Below are 20,647 nucleotides of genomic sequence, written 5' to 3'. Positions count from 1 at the left end.
GCACCTAAGCAGGTTAGGCCCCTGACTTCCACTGAAACCAATGGGAGTTAGGTGACTAGCCTGCTTGGGCATTTTGAAAATCGCACCAGGCCCCTAAATACCTTTGAAAATCTGGCCCTAGATGCCAAGGAAGGTTGGTGGAGTATGGGGAAAGAGTACCATTAAAAAGCTCAAAGCTATAGTACTGCGTATGGAGACACCCCAGGGGTATTTGTGTCAGTCTGAAGGTGGCAGTTGGTGGTTGTGGGACAGGATTTTTGGAATATAGACACACAGTATATTTTAGAGGAAGATTCATCTTTAAAGGGCTACAGTAACTAATTTAGCAGGTAACCAGATAGGATCAAGGGAACTCTTCCAATTGTATCTCAGCACCAATCCAGCCTCTAAAATATATGAGGTTCTCAACAGCCCCAGTACCCATTCCCACCCCAGAGACACCCCCAGGCATGCCCTGGTTCAAAACAGCTCCCACTGAAACACTAACAAGGTACAATGGTTTGATTTTAAAAATTCTGATTTATTCAAGGGAAAAAAAAGGCTTCCTCTTTCAATGCATGTCCAAGGAACAAAACACATGTAACTGGCTCTTCATTTAAACATGAACAACATTTCCCATCTCTGGCCATGTAAAATAGCCTGAAGGCAGCAAGTCAGACTACAGCGTCTCCTGATAGAGTCCCTTATTCCCCACAGAAGGATAATCCCTCAGCAAGAACGAGCTAGGGGTGTGTGATTTGATCAGCGACTGAAAATACATCAAAAACAAATCTTGAGAGAGTAAATTTCAGTTCTCGTATTCAAGACAGCGAGGGGCTGATAGCGCCAGCTGGAGCCAGGCGAATGCTGCACAAGCTTTGCATGCACAGCTCTGCCAACGGCCATCAATCCCGACCTGCAGCATCCCCCGCAGTTCCAGTCGTGAGCCCCTGTGCAGTGAGTACCACTTGATACAAAGCCTCCACACAATTTGGCTTCCGTGCAAACATCCACTGGGGACTTGGATGAGATCTATCAAATTCATTTAACTGGCAACCAGCTCTGGATCTGGACTAGAACGTTAGTTGCACTGAGCCCAAGCCTGGATCACTAACCTTTACCTTACTGATGACAGTTAAAATGAACATCAGTCAGAAACCACGCTTATTTCTAGTACACTTACAAGAACATGTCTGTATGGAATAGCTGCACATGCAAAAGAGAAGGCTTGTTACTCTGAGCCAGTAAGGCAGCAGGTCAGTAATAGTGCACTCGCAATAACTCTGACTGGACGATTAAATCTACAATCGGTTGCTTGGTCCAATGGAAAGAATCCATTTTGGACAGAACACATGATCATCACCTCTCTTTCTTCCTACTGTTTATGTAGTGGAAGATCATCCTGCCACGGTGATCTAGTAGGTGGGTAGCTTTTCATTTTAACACAGCACAATAAAGGTCATTAAAAAAATCCACAACCCAAAGCACTAAATGTGAATTTAGTGAGACTGAAAGTGCCCAACTGGCACCCACGGAGTCTGAGGTCCCCTCTTTAGCCCCAAAACAACTACAGTAAAGGTAGTCACAGCATGGGCTTCACATTCCCCCAACAACGTGCCTCTAATCTGGAGCAAGTGAGATTCTCTAGGGGGAAGGTGGGGAAGAGGAGTTCTGCCTCCATAGCTTATTCAATCCTTGGTCTTTTTGTCGAGGCTCCCACTGAGTGACAGTGGCCATGGTGGTTGTCATGTGGGCACCTGTTTGCCAGGAACTGAGCCGAGACCAGAAACCACAAGTTCAGCTCATGCAAGTCACCGGCATAAGGAGTCTTTTTTTTTTTTTTTGGCAGTTCAAGCTGAGTCTTTACTCCAGAACCTTTGCTGGGAGGCCTTACGGTGACGTTAGACTCTCTGGAGCCTGCTCAGTCTGTCCTGGCATGCACAGCAGCCCCCCTCTCCCCAAAAAACCCTTTCCTCCTGCAGCCCTGAAAATGTGGGCTGCCTCCCACTACATAAGTGGGGGTTCACCCGGTTGGCTCTCTCCAATCCAGATCAGCCAATGGTCTGTTTAGATGTTTTTAAATTGTGTTTCTTTAATAAAACAGCCATCTAGAAAGGAGAGATCTGATTTGTGGATGGAGGTTCCAACAATGCAGGATTTGGTATAAGTGGCAGGGGAGGGACTAGCTGGCTAACTGAACCATATAAAAGCACCATCCCCTTTGGAGCCGCTAAGTTACACCGCCTACCCCCCATTTCCAGGGGGAAGGGAGCATGTTTAATACATGATACATTGTATTTCTCCAGTAACTGAAGGTTCCCAAGGCCTGTGGGTATTTGCTCTAACCACACACCCTACCATGCTTTCCCTCTGACCAGTATAACTATGCAGCTCGAAACATAGTCCTGCCCAGTATAACTATGCCCTGTATCCTGCATTGTGGTTCCAGGGGGATGGGTACCACTCTAATCCCTCCCTGCCTCCATGCAGTCTCGTTGTTAGTATCAGGAAAGCCCTACAGTGCATGCACCCAATGGATGTTCTCTGCTGGACCCTCCGTATGCCAATAGCTATGGAGAGCTTTCCCACGGGGGGTTGTATCCAGGATCTGCGTCCAGTCCCTTCTCAGGATTCAATCCAGTCCTTGTCCGATACACCACAGAAAAAAGGAAAACAAAAACCATTAAACAAATTAAAGGTGACCCGCCCGGCCTTCTCCCGAGGCTGCTGAGGGAGTAGGACACTCTGCTTCCAGCCGCGGCATCTCCCGCCAGCAGGGGTCTCAGCAACAAGGCAGCACTATTATAACTCCGACTGCGAGCGCGAGATGCGGGGCCCCTTGCGGATCTCCTTCCGTTTCTCTTCTTTCTTTCTCCGTTTCTCCTCCTCTCGCAGGGCCTTCTGGAACGTGTCTGCACTGGGGAAAAACTGAAAGCGCAAGGAGGAGCTCAGCTCCTCAGGCTGCACAGGTGGAGACAGGAAAAGCAATCCCAGTGCCTCAGCGGTCTCGGGAAGCCTTACAGTATTAATTCATTAAGCCTTTTAATCCGTAAAGAGGGGAGAGTCTCCACTCCCTTCTGCCACTTGTAGCCTTACTGATGTCAGTGGAGAAAGCAGGTGATCCAAAGCCCATGGACAGACTCCTGATGACTCCCATGGGCTTTAGATCAGACGCTAAGCAAGAGGCAAATCAGGCCCAATTCATTCTGTGAGGCAGGTACAACTGCCCCCATCTTACCAATAGGGACATTCAGGAATAGAGAGATTAAGCGATTTGCCCAATGCACTCCCATAAGATCAGCGTCCCAACTCTCCTAGCCACGCTGACCGCGGAAGGGGCCCCCAACTCTGAGGCTATGGTGGAGCCAAATGTGGACCATCAGAGAGAAGGGAGAGAGGTGGGTTTGTGAGGGCAGCAGGGCCTGTAGGCAGCAGGGATGGCTCCTTGCCTTACTGCCACGAGATCATTCTCTGCCAAATGCTATGGAGAGTTTTCCACAGAGGGAAGGTGTTGAAAGACCAGGACTCAGCAGTCAAACTGGACACAGCACCAGGCTCCGGGAAGAGCTGTGTCCGACAGGACAGACAGGCCCGAACGCAGCCCTTTGAGGGCAAACGGCAGAGTGCATGGACCTGCCTTTCCCATACTGCCGTCCATCTCACGCATTCAGCAGCAAAAGGAATTCACTCTCTGGAGCTGGAGCATTGAGAGCCTGTAGGGAGGAGTTGCTGGCACTGCTCCATGGGTTGGGAGGGAGGAGAAGGGAAGGGCAGGATCAGACTGCTCATCAAATGGTGCCACCATCATGGACAACACAAATGGCTTGGCGTAAGCTTAGAATCCTCCCCCACCCCAGGCATCAACAGCCCCAAACATTTGGCCTTTCCATTCCCAAACCAGCTGCCTTCAGCACGGGATAAAGGTGGAGGAGGAAACGTGCACAGGGACTGACTCGTAGCTTTGCTATCTTACCTCGGAATGGTCGGTTTTAAAGGGATTCCGGTAATCCGGAGACTTCTCACTAATTCCCAGCTCCTGAGCCATCTGTGGATCAAAAGAAAGTCAGTACTAGAGAGCAGCATCTCTCACCCTACTGCTCCATGCCTTGCCCTACCTCTCTTATTCCTCCCTCTCCCCCAACCCCATCTCTCCCCCTCTCGACTCACTTCTCTCCCCATTTCTCCAGTCCAATAACTGCAGTCATCTCCCCCTCCATTTGGCCTGTCCCCTAGCTCCAGGGGGGCTGGCCATGCTGGGAGTCAAGATGATTAAGCGCAGAGCCATACCAGTCCGAGCACTTGGGAGTGAGGTCCCTGATCGAACACGCCCGTCTGGTTGCAGAAGCTGATGCCCCAGCGGACCAGGTTGTTCCAGTTGGAGTTGCGGTCAAAGTAATGGTGGACGATTTTGGGGAAGCGCAGAACCACGTCTCCAAAGAAAGCCGTGTTCTCCACCACGTGGGAATAGGCTAGGGAGCAGAGTCACAGGGACAGTCAGCAGAGGGTCTTGCTTCACTGCCCACTTCCTACTGCATGTAAGCCAGCAGAGATCGCCTTCCAGCCAAAAAACTCTCAGCGTGGCCCCTACTTGCGTGGCCTGGCCAGGGGGAAAGCCCTCCTCTCAAGTTGCCAGAAAGATTCCATGGCAGTCCCAGTTTAAGTGGTGACATGCAGGATGTGCCCTCAAACACAGCAAGCCTGGGTGACTGGAGGTTTCTAATGGTCTACGTCTGCTCCAGTCAGACGTCCCAACGAGTGGGCACCCCGGCTGGGTCTGGCTCAGCAGGGTGCTAATAAGCACAGCACAAGACTGCGCACTTTCCTACTGACAGAGACGAGGGATGGAAGAGCCCCAACAGGCAAGATCTTCTCTGCCCTCCTCAGACCTGGCCAATGCAGGATTATTCCTTACGCTACCAACTCCAGGGGCCTCGTCTAGTCTAGTTTTAAATAACTCAAGTGACGTGGCCTCCAGCACTCGTTCCCCTTGGGAGAGTGCTCTCCTGTATAATAGACCTAGGTGTTAGCAAATGGGTTTTTATACTCAGCCCAACTTTTCCCTTGGTTAATTTCTTGCTTTTAAGTCAGAGTTATAAACCCCGTTGGTTCATTTTCTCTCTTGCTTGCTATTTACAGCCTACAGGTACTATAGAAGGTTTGCATAGTCCCCCACTCCCTTTGCCATCATTTAGCCAAATTCTTAGACAATTTAGTCATCCCACAGGGCTGAATTCATCCCTCAGATACCAATCTGTGCATCTCTCTCTGGGTGGGAGTTGTCTGATGGTCTTTGTTTCCCGCATAAGTCAACCCTCCAGCCATCACAGATACTGGCCCATAGGCTGGGGACAGGGTAAAATACAACTCTCCCTAGCCTCCATCCTTGGAGTGATTTTCTCTTCTGAAACCATTACTGGCCAGCAACTGCTTAAAGAGAGGGTAATTGACAGAGGTTCTTGTGTTCCTCTACAATGTAAGGGCTCTCAGTGCTCATGCTTCAGGTCATAAACTAATCATTGGCTGGGGTCAGGAAGAAATTTCTTCCTCCACGTTCTGTATAGCATTGCACAAAGAGTTGCATTATGGGAGGTTTTACACCTCCCTCTGAAGCATTCAGCATTGAAGACAGGATACCAGACGAGGTGGTCCAATCAATTGTTTTGGTCTCCAGTGTCCTCCCTTTTCAGCACACTGGACAGAACCCCAAGTGCTTACTTTTCATCAGCCATGCAGAAGAAACACCCAGATTCTGTTCTGCTTCACAGATCACTGGCAGAGTTCCCTGGCTCCATTCCCATCCTAGGGTCTTCTAGATGCTGGCAACAACAATGCAGGAAGCAGGACAAAGAGCCAAGTCGATGAGAAAGGGTTCCGAACGTGGACTGACCAGGGAGGCGGTAATGGTTTCATAGATTTTTAAGGCCAGCAGGGACCATTAGATCATCTAGTCAAACCTCCTGCACAACACAGGCCATCGAATTTCCCTCATTACCCCTGCACTGAGCCCATTTGAAATGGCAAATGAGAGGGAGAGAGAAGTATGAAAGAGCATTGGAAGCGGAAACTGGGACTAAAAAGAGAGGAAGTCCTACCATCCTTTAGCTTCTCATCCTGAGGGAAGGGCCCATCTGGAGGCACATCCGCGGCTATAAGGACCGCCCGGGAGTCCTCCAGCACCTGAACATTCAGAAAATGAACTCAGTGAATCCATCTGCTTCCCAGATCTCATCTTTCTCCTGCCTGCCCCAGGCATCCTGCCAGCTCCAGCCTCGTCTCACACCCTCTCCTTTTTGCTGCTACAGCAGCTCGGTGGTGCAGTCTGCCCCAACTCTCCCACCCTGTTTTAAAACATAGCCCCGCGCTCTTATGCCCATAGTGACCTTGGGTCCAGTTCCCAACCCCACTGCTCACTCTTATCAACCCCCTTCTTCTCCTCCCCCCATTGTCATGTTCCCATGGTGGTGCTCTGGGCTGGGACACACCCTCAGGAACATGGGATAAAGGTAAGTTGTACTGTGAGCCTTCCCTGCTCAGCCATTGGTGGGAGGGCTCCCAAAGAGCACCCAGCAGCACCCAAAGCCCTGGAGGAGGGATGGGGGCGGGAGTTAGTGGGTGACGCTCACTTTGAAGAGTCCCTTGAGCATGATGTCGATGATTTTATATTGTTGGTTCACATCATTGAGCTCAATCAGGTTCTTCAGTGCGTTCATCTGGTCCTTGCGCTTCACCTCAAATAGCTTCTTATCTGCAGCTCTGTCAAGGATCATGCCCACTGCCCAGACTTCACTGCTGGACCAGGTCCTGCCTCCTGATGGCACTGCAGCGTCCAACATTGGGGCCTCTGAGGTTATGTCTACACTGCATCTGGCTGGGATCGAGCCTCCCAGCCCGGGCGCACACACTTGTGTTGGCAGGGCTCGCGTTACTGTCCTCAAAATAGCTGGGCAGAACCTCCCCGTCCCCCTAGGCTCGAGAGCCTGAGCTGCAACATCACCCTAGCATCTACGCAGCTATGTTTAGCGCACTAGCATGAGCCCTGCCAGCACACGTTTGTGGACCTGGGATGGGAGGTTCGCTCCCAAAGGTAGGGTAGATACACCCTTAGAAACCCCTCACCCTGAAGTCTCCACAGACAGGCCACCTCCCTCTTTCCCAGAGCTGGGCTCGGCCCACGATCTCATTTTACAGGCTTGTAACAGTTTTTCCCCTCCCACAACTCCAAACTCAAACGTTTCCAGCTGAGATGCACTGACCCATGCAGTGCTCCAGAAGAGAGACCACCCAGGCCAGTACAACCAATCAGTTATGGGGCCTCCCTGGTGTCTGAGTGCAGGGTGTAAGTGACTGAGCCTATCCGCTCCAGCGGTTCAGAGATGGGGAAACAGGAGCAGGCTTTTAACAACCCTGCAACACAGACATCTGCCAACAGCCCCCTTGGGGCATTTAATAAATACTAAGCACTTATATCGAGCTTAACATTTACAACCCACACTGGCAGTCTGGGAACAGCCACTCTGAACTCATGTCAATTCCCAACCTCTCCTGTAATACACTGGGAGGCTTTGAGCATCCTGCAATGCCAATCTGATTAACCCTTCACCAGGGGAGGCTGGCACAGATAGGAAGGATTCATGTCAGCTGCTGATGCCCAGTAAGAATGATAAACACAGAAGAGACATAGACCAGGCTGAGTGAAACCATGTACAAAGCAGCCCCTCGCCAATAGCAGGAGTGTCAGGCAATCACGGTGAGATAGCCCCATGCATTCTTAGTGTAACTTGATTAAAGTTTTAAGCTAAAAGTCACTTCAACTAGGCAACTATTTTTACTGGTTCCTTGAGGGTTCACTTAAAGGACAGCACTCCAGATTGTCACACTCCAGTGTGATTCCCCCAAGTTACGAAGAGAGAAGTAAAGTCCAGGTCCTCAGCTGGTGTATGCTGGCATAGCTCCAGGGAAGTCAATGGAGCAGCACCAAGCTACACCAATGCATGATCTGGCTGAAAAGTTCAGTCACTTTCCCAGCTGAAGAAGCCATCGATCATGACTGCGTGGTGCATGCCGATTGGTACCCGGCTGATCTCTACGACCTGGAAGGAATAGAACTTTTTGGCTTTGATCCCAGACATTTGGGAGATTTTGGATTATTTTTGGAGAATGCATATGGACTAAGACAGGACAAACCCTGACGATTCCTGCAAGAATCTCACTGAGGAATTTGGAAGCAGGGAGAGAAAGCGTATTACAGGTCACTCTGCTTTTCTTCCTGGGGGCACAGGACAGGTCACCACACTGTGGCTCAAACCCTTGCCTAGAATACAATCTGTACCTACTCCATGCCAAGCTGAGAATCTGCCTCTATGCTCACCAATGATAAAAGAATGAAGCGAAATGGGTCTTATATAAGCAAACTACAGAGCCTAGATAAATCCTCCCTACAGAAGAGCAAAGATGTGCCAGCTCAGCAGTTCTGATGCTATCACATAATCAGAGAAAACAGAGTCAGAAAGGAGCCAGAAGGTCATGTAGTTCTTCACCTATCGCCTGGCTAACACAGGATTGGTCTTTGCAATTCCTTTTCTCAGTCCAGCTCTACCTGACTCAGTTAATGGCGTTCCCATCATTGCCCCTGGGGACTGTTCCCCAGTGTGTTAGATCTCACTGTGAGGAAACAGTTCCCAATATTCAGTCTGCATTTTCCTTAGTTCACTTTTACGTCATTGTCCGTAATTATAACCCTGAGGCCCCCTCAATAACTCCTCTCCCTCTTCAGTGTTTAATCCTTCTAATACCTGTCAACTGCTCTTGCAGTTCTTCCCCGGCCCGCCCTCACTCACAGCCCAAGTGCAGGCCTGGAGAGAAGGATACAGATTTCCAACCCAGAGTCTATGCTCTGTTTCTCTGGGTCTGAAGAGCTGCCCCTGGACAACATCAGCGTGAAGACAAAGGTGCAGACCCGGAACAGATCCATGTTTGAAGTCCTGGATCAGAACAAAACAACAACAAAGACTTCATGAGCTGGATAAGATGTACAAACCGCCCCACACATCCCAGCGCCACATGCCACACAACCCTTTAACATCCGGGGCCAAAGAGCATCCCCAGGACAGACGCCAGAGGTTCTCATTGAAGAGGCTCCTTTCCAAACAGTCTTCTATCCATTTCCCTGTCGTCTCCCCACTGCACAACAGCTGCATTAATAGGGGGAGGCAGGGCTGCCACTTCCTCTTATATTTCATCCAATAGTCACTGGCAGAAGCAGGATGGTGGCCAAGATCCATCAGGAGCCTAAGACTGCCCAGCACAAGAGACGGGGATATCAGACTAGATGGGACCAGGCTCTGACCCCCTTCAGCAAATCCGGTTATTCCCACTGAAGTCTGAACTCAGTTTAACCTACTCTTCAAACTTGCCTTTAGCAACCATATTCTATGCTACTGCCTAAAATCACTCTCTTACAAACTTCTTCCGAACTTCCAGCCCAAACAGTTCTATATTTCACTGCAGGCTCACTCCCGTTCCTGCCTTGGCATTAGCTCCTTGGTGGTATTATCTATGCAGTCCTGTTAGGATCCTCCCCACTTCATCGCCTGAGCAGGGCTGGGGGGTAGGGAGGCACAACCAACAATTATAATTCAAAGCAGGGGGGACTCAGCTCAAAAAGTTTGAAAACTGCTCAGGGTGCAGGGAGAGGGGTAGCTAGGAGCTGTGCGCAGGCGGGGGGTAGCTCAGAGAGCAGTACAGCTCAGAGCTGTGTGCAGGCAGGGGGTAGCTAGGAGCTGTGTGCAGCGAGGCATGTAGCCGAGGGTGCAGGTAGAGGAGTAGCTGGAGCTGTGTGCTGGGGCGGGCACACTTTGTTGCAGTTACTGCTCCCCGAGGGCTCTGCTGGCCCTGGAGCCAGGACCCCCACCCAGGTGGGTCTTACCAGCAGCCCAAGAAGTCAAAGGGGGCTGGGAGCTGAGGAGCAGCCACAACTCAGGTGACCAGCCGTAGCAAGAGATGGGGAATGCTGCAGCTTCCCGCTCCGTGGCACCAGCCAAAGCAGCAGCTGCCCCGCACTACCCAACTCAAGCCTCCAACCTGGCCAGGGGACAGTAGGGGGACTGCAGGAGAGGAGATGTGTGTGTGTAGGGGACGGGGGGGGACATCCTCGGGACTTCCGCACTCTGGATAAGTTTGGAGTGGGGGGTGATGCCCCCCAAGACACCCCCCCCTTGCAACTCTGCCCATGGTCTTCCGGCTTCAGCCCTACAGGGAGTGCCATGGCTCCTGGCTTCAGCTCTGTGGGGGGCGCCGGGACTTGTGGCTTTAGCCCTTCAGGGGGCGCTGGGGCTCAGTTTAAGACCTGCAGCTCCTGGCTTCAGCCCTGTGGGGGACGCTGGGGCTCATGGCTCCGGGCTTCCTCCCCGCGGCTCCCGGGTTTAGCCCCACAGGGGGCAACAGGACTCCAGGCTTCAGCCATGGCCCCTGCAGCCCCTCTGAAAACAACTTGCGGATGAGCAGGGGACCACAGACCCCTGGTTGAGAACCACTGCACTAGTGTATGTGAGAAGTAAAGACAGGCACCGTAGGAGCTGCGTAACAGAACTTGTTCTGCCTGGGGGATCCAGTCCTTGAACAAGAAAAGAGAACGCCACCATATCAGGTAGAAGTGGTCCTGCCTGGAGTGCCAGATTTACAGTAATCCCTCAGGTGGTGAATGAGAGAGACATCAAGGAGGGTCAGAGAGGTCCATATATAAGTCAGCAAGAGCCTTCTCTCCAGGCACAGATTTCTTGGCACATATCAGGATAGCTAAGGCATACAAAGAAAAACAGTCCCTGGTTATTCAGGTGCTGGGATTGAGAGCACTCTCAAGAGTGTATTCTGCTTACCCAAGGGAAAAGAACACGGGTAGGAACATTACTTTTTATTGCAATGTAACAAACACTGCAAGTCAATTCTTTCTGAATAGGTAATTTATCTAACTGAGACGGGGGATCTGCACTGGTAGCTGCAAATCCCAGAACATGAATCATTAGGTAAACCTCTCTCCCTTAGGAGTCGGAGTCCCACCACGCCAGACTACCAGGTTTAGAGACGCTGAGTGCTGCATGAGGGAGAGTTACAGAGCCGACAAACTGAAGGCTGCAATCAAATACAGGCTTTTTGCTATATTTCCGAGACCTCTATGGCCAAGGGCAGCACTTGCAGGAGTTAAAGTATCAATGTGATCACATCCAGTATTATAAAATGTAAGGTGCTTTCTCCACAAATCCTGAGAATGTCCTGGGCCCTCTCCAATTTAGGAGCTGAGCAAAGGCTGCAAGGAGATATGTTCTGGTCTCAGTGAAAAGTAGATGTACTGCTTTAGGCACAATACTGCGCAACGCTCAACAAAGAGGCTAGTCCTTGTGAAAAATTTACAATGGAGATGATAGAATATCAGGGTTGGAAGGGACCTCAGGAGGTCATCTAGTCCAACCCCCTGCTCAAAGCAGGACCAATCCCCAATTTTTGCCCCATATCCCTAAATGGCCCCCTCAAGGATTGAACTCACAACCCTGGATTTAGCAGGCCAATGCTCAAACCACTGAGCTATGGGCTCAAACAGAGTGTTTGCAGAGCCTCCTGCAAATGAGAGCAAGGGCCAAAGCAGAGCTGGGATAAGTAGACGCAACTTCCACCAAGCCAGAGGCAGCTGCTCAGTCTCTGATTCTCCTTAAAGGTTTTGGATCGGAGGAAAAGGAACAGCCTGTGGACTGAAAGATCATCAGCCGTCATTGGGATCCAGACACCCGTTTGTGTGCAACTCTGTATGTGTCCTTAGCCAACATCCTTGTCTGGTCCCATGTGATGCTACAACCATAAGGAGCAGACGGACCACGGCTGAGATGTCGGAGAGATCTGGGGGGAAAAGGTCTGTGGCAGCTGGAGTCAGCTAGTCAGTCCATTGGGAGCTCCCGGCCCAGACAGTACAGGGAACGTCCAGGCTGCCAGCAGCTCTCTGGAAAGGGGATGGGAAGAATTCCTGCCTGGAACTGCTCTGTTCTGCTGCCCAACGTGGCTCTGCTGCGCCCTCCTCCTCCTGCTGCTGAGAAGTCTTGGGCAGAGCCTGTGGTGACTGTTTCCTCACAAGGGTCTCCAAAAACCACAGACTCCTTTTACGTGGGGCAGAGTCCAAAGAGGCACTGGCTGGCTGAAGGGAGGACAGGGAAGGAGAGAGTGTGCAGCAGCCCACTCTGGGGCAGGGGAGAGCCATCTGTGCTGAACCAACAGCACTGCCGGGGAGAGATGTAAGCAGATGCAGACATAGGTAACAGAGGAGTTGATGGGGACTGGGAGCAACTCATCAGCTGAGGGGAGAAACAACGCGGGGGAGAGAAGCAGGGAGCCAGAGGCCGAATTGCCCAGCCTCATCACACTGGTCCAGTGAAATAGGAGGCTAGTGGGGACACATTACGCAGTTACAGTTCGCACTGCTGTGATCCCACCTGCTCAGGTTCAATTCTCCTGCGACGATGAGACTACAAGAGCCCAGATCCACCCAGACCAGACCCTAGTGGGTCAGATAAGTGTGAATCGGCCAGGACTAGGGAGCGGCACTGCCAACGGCAGAGGTTACTTGCTTGAGTAGGTTGAAGTCCTGCTGATCCTGTACCAGAGACTCTAATTTCGCCTGCCCAGAGAAACAAAATGACATGAGAGCCTCAGAAGAGTCAGAGCATTTGGGCAGGTCTCCAGTGCACAACATAGCTGTGCCTGAACATGGCTGTCGGCTATGACATTCACGGACCCGGGACTGAACTTGTCTACATGCCCTCAGCCTCAGGTCGGCTAACAAGCCTGCCAGCAGCTGCACTGAGACATGGCTACATTTCATAGCAGGGACCAGCCTGCAGAGAAGCTGACGAAAGCTGGAGCTGCTCACTGCCCTTAACAAGAGTGTGAGCAGTGCTGCCATTGCCAGCAGGCCTTCTTGCTCCTGAACACTCCCAATGGACTTCTGACCTTTAACCCTACTACGTAAAGAACTGTTGTTTAAAGAACACCAGTCCCATAAGTTTGATGGCTTAAGTCTTTGCGTTTCCAGCCTAATAAACCCCATTAAATCTGTCTGAGTGACATATGCACACGTGTCTGTTCTATGCTGGGGAATTTACCGCCCCCCCCCCGCAATTCTAACAGGTTCTAAAATTGGCTCACTAAATCCGTGTTAAAAGTGGCCAGTTTCACAAAGCTGAAAACTTTGTCATGAGCCAAATCAGCTGAGAGGAAGAATTTAAATCAGAAAAATATGAATGATAATTGGGAATTGTTTAAGTATACTTTACTAGATGCCCAAAAAGCCACAACTGAGGAAGAAGGCCGTATTAGTTTAAAAATCGACCTAGTTTAGAGGGGAAGCAAAGGCAGCTATAAAAAATTTAAAAAATAAGAGATCACAAATGGAAGAAAAAGGAAGTTGAATAGTAATTAATATAAATCAAAAGCTAAGAATTGTAGAAAATTGATAAGGGAAGCAAGGAGAACTCTATGTAGAGTTCAGTACAATAAGGAGTTTTTAAAGTATATTAGGAACAAAAAGAATCCTAATAATGCTATTGGTCCATTCCTAGATAGAACTGGTAGAATTATCAATAACACTACAGAAAAGGCAGAAGTCTTCAATAAATATTTCTGTTCTGTATTTGGGAAAAAAAAGCAGATGATATAATCTCACCATGGTGATAACACTCTTTCCTTTCCACTAGTATCTCAGGAGGATGTTAAACAGCAGGTATTAAAGTTAAACTTTTTTATATCAGCAGGTCTGGATAACTTGCATCTAACAGTTTTAAAAGAGCTGGCTGAGGACCTCACTGGACTGTTAATGTTGATTTTTCCAATAAGGCTTGGAATACTGGGGAAGTTTCAGAAGACTGAAAGAAAGCTAATGTGCCAATATTTTAAAAGGGTAAACAGGATGACCCAAGTAAGGTCTTTCTGACATCGATCCAGGCAAGATAGTGGAGCAGCTGATTCAGGACTCAAAGAATTAAAGGAGGGCAATATTATTAATGACAATCAACACAGGTTTATGGAAAATATGTCCTGTCAAACAAACTTGATATATTTTTTGATGAGATTACAAGTTTGGTTGATAAAGGTTCAAATAGTGTTGATATAATATACTTAGACTTTTAGAAAGTTTTTGACTTGATACCGTGTGGCATTCTAAAGAAAAACTAGAACAATATAAAATTAACATGGCAAACATTCAATGGATTAAAATCTGGATAATTAATGAGTCTCAAAATATAACTGTAAATGGGGAATCATCAATGAGAAGGTGTGTTTCTAGTAGGGTTTTGCAGAGATCAGTTCTTGGCTCTATGCTATTTAACATTTGTATAAGTGACCTGCAAGAAAACATAAAATCATCACTGACAAATTTGCAGATAACACAAAAATCGAGGGAGTGGTGAATAATGAAGAGGACAGGTCACTGATACAGAGCAATCTGGATTGCTTGGTAAACTGGCCACAAGCAAACAATAAGCATTTTTATATGGCTAAATGTAAATGTACACATCTAGAAACAAAGAATGTAGGCTATAGCAACATGATGGGGGACTTTATCCTGGGAAGCAGTGACTCTGAAAAAGTTTTGGGGATCATGGTGGATAATCAACTGGGTATCACCTCCCAGTATGATGCCGTGGCCAAAAGAGGTAATGCGATCCCAGGATGCATAAACGGGAATCTCGATTTGGAGTAGAATACTGTGTACAGTTTTGGTGTTCACAATTCAAGAAGGATGTTGATAAATTGGAGAGGGTTCTGAGAAGAGCTACGAGAATTGTTAAAGGATTAGAAAATATCTTATATAGTGATAGACTCACTCACAGATAGACTCAATCTATTTATCTTAAGAAAGAGAAGGTTAAGGGATGACTTAAGTGCCATCTATAAGTACCTACATGGGGAAAAAATATTTAATAACAGACTCTTCTGTCTAACAGAGAAAAGTATAACACAATCCAATGGCTGGAAGCTGAAGTGAGACAAATTCAGGCTGTAAATAAGCTGTAAATTTTTAACAGTGAGAGTAATTAACCATTGGAACAATCTACCAAGATGTGACGGGGTAGACCAGGCTGGAGGCCTCATGGTCTTGCCACACTCATCCCAGGTCCTCGAAGCAGGCTAGAGTGCCTGCAGGGGAAGCAGCCAATCAGGGCCCAGGAGGGTCCTATAAAAAGGAGCTACAGAGCAGCCACAGACAGAGTAGTTCCTGGCTAGAGTTGGAGGAGTGTGGATGGCTGAGGGAACTACAGCACAATGGACAGCCCAGTGCTAGTAGGGTCCGGGGAAGCAAGGAAGAGCTCCTGGCTGGCTACTGGTTCTGAGCTTAGAAATGCTCTGAGCTAAGGGTAAGGCATGGGTGAAGGCTGCCCACCCCCTCCCCCTCCACAGACCACTGGGGAAGGGCCTACAATTGGATATCAGTAAACCACCAGAAGGGGACTGAACTCTCAGGAGGCCCAGCTGAAGACTAGGGACAAAACAGACTAAGAAGGCAAAACCATTACTTCCAGGGAGGTAGCCCTGGGGGTATGGCCTACCCAGAGCTGGGATTGGTTTAAAAAATGTGGATACAGCCAACCAGAGGGGGTGCTCATGAGAGGTAGGTGCTGACCCCATTACACAAGGGTTGTGATGGAGTCTTCACCACTGGTCATCTTAAATCAAGATTTTATGCTTTTCTAAAAAATCTGCTCTAGAAATTGTTTTGGAGAATTTTTATGGCCTGTCTTATACATGAGGTCAGACTAGATGATCACCATGGTCCCTTCTGGCCTTGGAATCTATGGAGCTGTATTGTAGACCAGGCTCCAGGTGATCTGGACCATTTGTACTGAGCCACTATCTTCAGCAGGCTCTGAAAATGGTTTAGGCCACCTGTAGCATGATTCACCCTGCAGTTCCAAGGGGCTTTAAAATCACATTAGCTGACCTGCGTTTCAAGACGGTTAGAATTCTGTGGACACGTTTCCCACCCAGACCAGGCCACTGGTTTACAGGGCTTGGGGTGGAAATTTTCAGGTGATGCTCCTTTGTGTTTTGTCTAGGGAAAAAAACTCCCCTTGGAAGCTGGAATCCCTGCCTCAGTCTTCACCATCTTAGGGATCAGATGAGAGGGAGAAATTTGAAATACACATTCCCCACCTCCCACTGAAACAATCTTTGCTGAAGCAGAGCTGTTGCCGCAGCCTCAGGCAGAGAGAAGGTTGGGAAGCAAAGGCCTGTGATGTGGCAGATGGGAAGCAGTTGCCACGAATATTCTCTGCCAGCTCTGTCCAGCAGAAAATCCATTTGTCTGAACTGGACGCTTGAATCTCCCAATTTAGATTGTGTTTAAAAAGCCAGTATGAATAGTCTGGCTTTGTGAATGGTTACCATTTTCAATTCAATTGGGGGGGGGGGGGAGGGCAGTAAACTTTAAATATTCTCCTGCAGTAACTCAAAATCTAGAGCATCTGGCTAGTGCATGAGAAAAAAGTCTGTAATCTACCTACATCTTCCAGACTTCTTGTCACCTTGGTATCTGAGCTCCTCACAAGCAGTTAGGGATTTATTCTCACAACAACCCCAGGAGGTAGAGATGTATCATTATCTTCATTTGAATTTAAAACACGCACACACACACAGAGAACTGGGCAGAGAAATTAAGTCACTCGCCCCAGGTCTACAGAGAGTCTGTGGCAAAGCAGTGCCTGGAATCGTCAGAAGTCTCTGGCTAGCCCTCTGCTTTAACCACGAGCCTCTTTAGCTAAATGGATCCATTTAGGTGCCTCGTCCGAGCTGAACGAAATGTAAAAAACAAACAGCATCAGTGGTGGAAACAACAAGATATTCCCACTTCTTTACATCTGAACAGCATAAGAGAGCAGGGGGTTGGACTAGATGATCTCCTGAGGTCCCTTCCAACCCTGATATTCTATGATTATTAGTAATGCAGGTATGAAATATTTAAATACAATTACCTCAGTGATCCCTTAAAAATGCAGATTAGATAGATTAAATATTCTGGAGCAGATCATCACATGGTGTTAATTGGCATCACTCCTATTGAAGTCACTGGAGCCACAATGATTTACACCAGCTACGGATCCGACCCCAGCATATTTAATTTTAGTGGCTTGTGTTCACTTGAGGGAAATCAGCAGCACCTTAAAAGGCTCATGTGTGGTACGATTGAACCATAGAGCTTCCCTTTAAGCACTGCGGGATCCAGTCTTTATCACACAGGGTGGTAATAGTGTGGAAATTGGATTAGCTCTCATTGCCCCAGCAGCTTTCTGAAAAACCCAACCGTCTGATTGTCATCCACACATCAATTACAGAATAGCAAGCATCACACAAGTAGGACATAATTCTGTCACAATGCAGGCTGTGAAAAATCATAGAATATCAGGGTTGGAAGGGACCTCAGGAGGTCATTTAGTCCAACCCCCTGCTCAAAGCAGGGCCAATCCCCAATGTTTGCCCCAGATCCCTAAATGTCCCCCTCAATGATTGAACTCACAACCCTGGGTTTAGCAGGCCAATGCTCAAACCACTGAGCTATCCCTCCCTTTCTCCCTCCCATCTTGAAAGGTATCTCTGTCCTTTTTAAGGACTGCTTTTTATTGAATAGAACAAGAGCATAAGAGCAGAGGGGGAGGAGGGGAATGAGACCATGATGTGATATAGGAGAGAGTGCCTTTAGGGAATACGCATACTCCCTGTAATTGTTGTCCAGCACATAGATGGTATGAGGATAGGTGTCCTGTGTGGGTGTGAAGGAGAGATTCAAGTACAGAAAATTTCAGTGTTTGACAGCAACAGAGCCTTTTATAAAAGTGACATGCTTCCAACACTGGAAAAAGGGGAAAGAAAATTACCTCTCCTAAGCATGTCAGAGGGATTATCTATTGGGATACATCGAAGAGTAACTGCAGGAAAGATCAAAGTGATTTACAGACATGAATTAAAGCATCACAAACAACCCATGTGAATTCCACCTTTCTATGGAGCATTCAGCAGAGATCATCTGTTGGAGTTGGGGGATGGGGGGGGGCGGGGGGGAGGAGATCCGGTGGCCTTTGGTCCCTCAAGTCTTTTTCTTTCGCTACTCTACTCCTGAGAGATGCCCAGAAGCAGACCTTCAGAGGCGGGTGTATGAGGTCAGAAACAAGCTTCCTCCTTTGTAATAATGCAAAGTCAGAGGCATTAATGGAGAGTTTAAGCCTTCCTCTGAAACATCTAGATTTGGCCACTATCAGAGACACAGGATAATAGATCAGCAAGGTCATTGGGCTGATCCAATATCACAATCTTTTCCATAGTTATAAATAGGACACCATTTTTTGTACACAACATATCAGACTAACATCTAGTCATAAAATTACTCTCTTAGGCAGAAACAAAACTGTACCAGGTACGGGCCAGACTGCTCAATTAAGTATTGTGAGCAAAAAGAAAAGGAGTACTTGTGGCACCTTAGAGACTAACCAATTTATTTGAGCATGAGCTTTCGTGAGCCACAGCTCACTTCATCAGATGTGTACCGTGGAAACTGCAGCAGACTTTATATACACACAGAGAATATGAAACAATACCTCCTCCCACCCCACTGTCCTGCTGGTAATAGCTTATCTAAAGTGATCAACAGGTGGGCCATTTCCAGCACAAATCCAGGTTTTCTCACCCTCCACCCCCCCACACAAATTCACTCTCCTGCTGGTGCTAGCCCATCCAAAGTGACAACTCTTTACATAATCAAGTCGGGCTATTTCCTGCATAGATCCAGGTTTTCTCACTTCCCCCCCACCCCCATACACACACAAACTCACTCTCCTGCTGGTAATAGCTCATCTAAACTGACCACTCTCCAAGTTTAAATCCAAGTTAAACCAGAATATCGGGGGGGGGGGGGGTAGGAAAAAACAAGAGGAAACAGGCTACCTTGCATAATGACTTAGCCACTCCCAGTCTCTATTTAAGCCTAAATTAATAGTATCCAATTTGCAAATGAATTCCAATTCAGCAGTTTCTCGCTGGAGTCTGGATTTGAAGTTTTTTTGTTTTAAGATAGCGACCTTCATGTCTGTGATTGCATGACCAGAGAGATTGAAGTGTTCTCCGACTGGTTTATGAATGTTAGAATTCTTGACATCTGATTTGTGTCCATTTATTCTTTTACGTAGAGACTGTCCAGTTTGACCAATGTACATGGCAGAGGGGCATTGCTGGCACATGATGGCATATATCACATTGGTGGATGTGCAGGTGAACGAGCCTCTGATAGTGTGGCTGATGTTATTAGGCCCTGTGATGGTGTCCCCTGAATAGATATGTGGGCAGACTAACACGGCTGTTCCTCTGAAACCTGTTATTGTGAGCAAGGAACTGAAGAACAATGGGGATCTAGGCAGTGCTTAATTTGCGCCAGGGCTGAGCTCCAGTGCCTCTAGGCTTGGCAGTTCATAGACCTGGCATCTCTGGGTTTGCCCTGTCAGTTATGAAAGTAAAAATAATTTCTTGAGCCTTGGCACCTAATTGCTTGAGTCAGAAACCTCTTTCATTCCAAAATTAAGCACTAGGTCTATGCCTAGCTCTGCCTACGACTCATGGCCTGCAGGACCTTGGGGGGGAGGGGGGGAAAGAGGCAAGGGGGCACTCAACTTACCTGTGCTGCAGTTTACCTAGCTGTAAAATGGGTATAACAACATAGCTGCCACACCGGGTACTGTGAGGCTGGTTTATGAAGCACTCTGAGATACTTCAATGAAAGATGCTCTAAGCGACATAGAGAAGACCATCTAGCCCAGTTATTTGCTTACATTTTAATAGCTTGATCCCAAAATAGTTCCCTGCACACCACACTTCCTCTTGCATTATCTAGTTGAGTGGGGGGCGGGGGGGTATTGCCTTGTGGCCAGCCATCCACCCCCTCCTCTCCTTTAACCCCCTCCGTGCCTAGCCATGAAGCACAAGCCAGGGATGACCCACCACGGGAACTTGCGGTGGGTGCCCCCTGGAAGGAACAGGTGGCTTGTGAAGCAGGCGATTTCTGTCGGAGAAGCGCGGCGGGGCTGGCGCAGGAGAGCGGACGACGGCGGAAAGCCACGTTCCCGTCTCCCCGCCCCTGCCCACGAGAGCGCAACGAGCCCCCCCCCCGGGGCTGGTGCCGCTGCACCCTGCGGGGCTGGCCGCGGTGCCGCGCCGGCCTCTCGCCCCGCCCCGGCCGGTGCTGAGCAGCCGGCCCCGCGCCCGGCACGTGCGGGCAGCGCTCAGCCCCGCGCTCCCCCGGGACCGGGCTCCGCCGCGATCGCACCTGCCGCTGCCGCCGCCGGGGAGGCTCCAGCCTGCGGGGCCGCCGCCGCCGCTCACTGGCACCGGGCTGCCATGCCGCCGCCGCCGCGCTTCTTCTTCTGCCCCCGGGGGCGGGCTGTGCGGAGAACGGTCCAGCATGCACCGCTCGGCGATGTCACTTCCTGAGCCCGCCGCCGGCCCCGCGAGCCGGGTCGGTGCGGGCCGCGCCGGCCCCCGCTGTCACTGCACCGCTTGCGCCGAGCAGAACGTGAGCCCAGCCGCCGCCTGGGCTTCAGCCTGGGGGCCACGCGGCCGCTGGATCCGGGCCGCGCTGGGGCGTCGCGCA

At 49.3% G+C, this 20,647-nt stretch overlaps 1 protein-coding gene across 3 annotated transcripts; it reads right to left on the bottom strand.

Annotated features, from left to right (window-relative positions):
* Positions 1-499: 499 nt before the first annotated feature.
* On the bottom strand, positions 500-20,440 carry CCDC134 (coiled-coil domain containing 134). Of its 3 annotated transcripts, none has more exons than XM_048835253.2 (7): positions 20,324-20,440; positions 8,848-8,960; positions 6,603-6,724; positions 6,072-6,156; positions 4,267-4,448; positions 3,953-4,024; positions 500-2,622 (listed from the first exon to the last, which is right to left on the bottom strand). In XM_048835253.2, the coding sequence occupies exons 2-7, from the start codon at positions 8,948-8,950 to the stop codon at positions 2,605-2,607; spliced, it is 582 nt and encodes a 193-aa protein (XP_048691210.1). In that variant the 5' UTR covers positions 8,951-8,960; positions 20,324-20,440; the 3' UTR covers positions 500-2,604. The 3 variants fall into 3 exon arrangements, with proteins under 3 accessions (XP_048691210.1, XP_048691206.1, XP_074980308.1); XM_048835249.2 differs by having other exon boundaries at positions 500-2,907; positions 20,324-20,439; XM_075124207.1 differs by lacking the exon at positions 20,324-20,440 and adding an exon at positions 17,889-17,953 and having other exon boundaries at positions 500-2,907.
* Positions 20,441-20,647: the final 207 nt, after the last annotated feature.

This window comes from Caretta caretta, chromosome 1, assembly GCF_965140235.1.
Source record: "Caretta caretta isolate rCarCar2 chromosome 1, rCarCar1.hap1, whole genome shotgun sequence".
NCBI classification, from domain to species: domain Eukaryota; kingdom Metazoa; phylum Chordata; order Testudines; family Cheloniidae; genus Caretta; species Caretta caretta.
The sequence above is the reverse complement of the archived record's forward strand: the minus strand, read 5'-3'. Positions and strand labels throughout refer to the sequence as shown.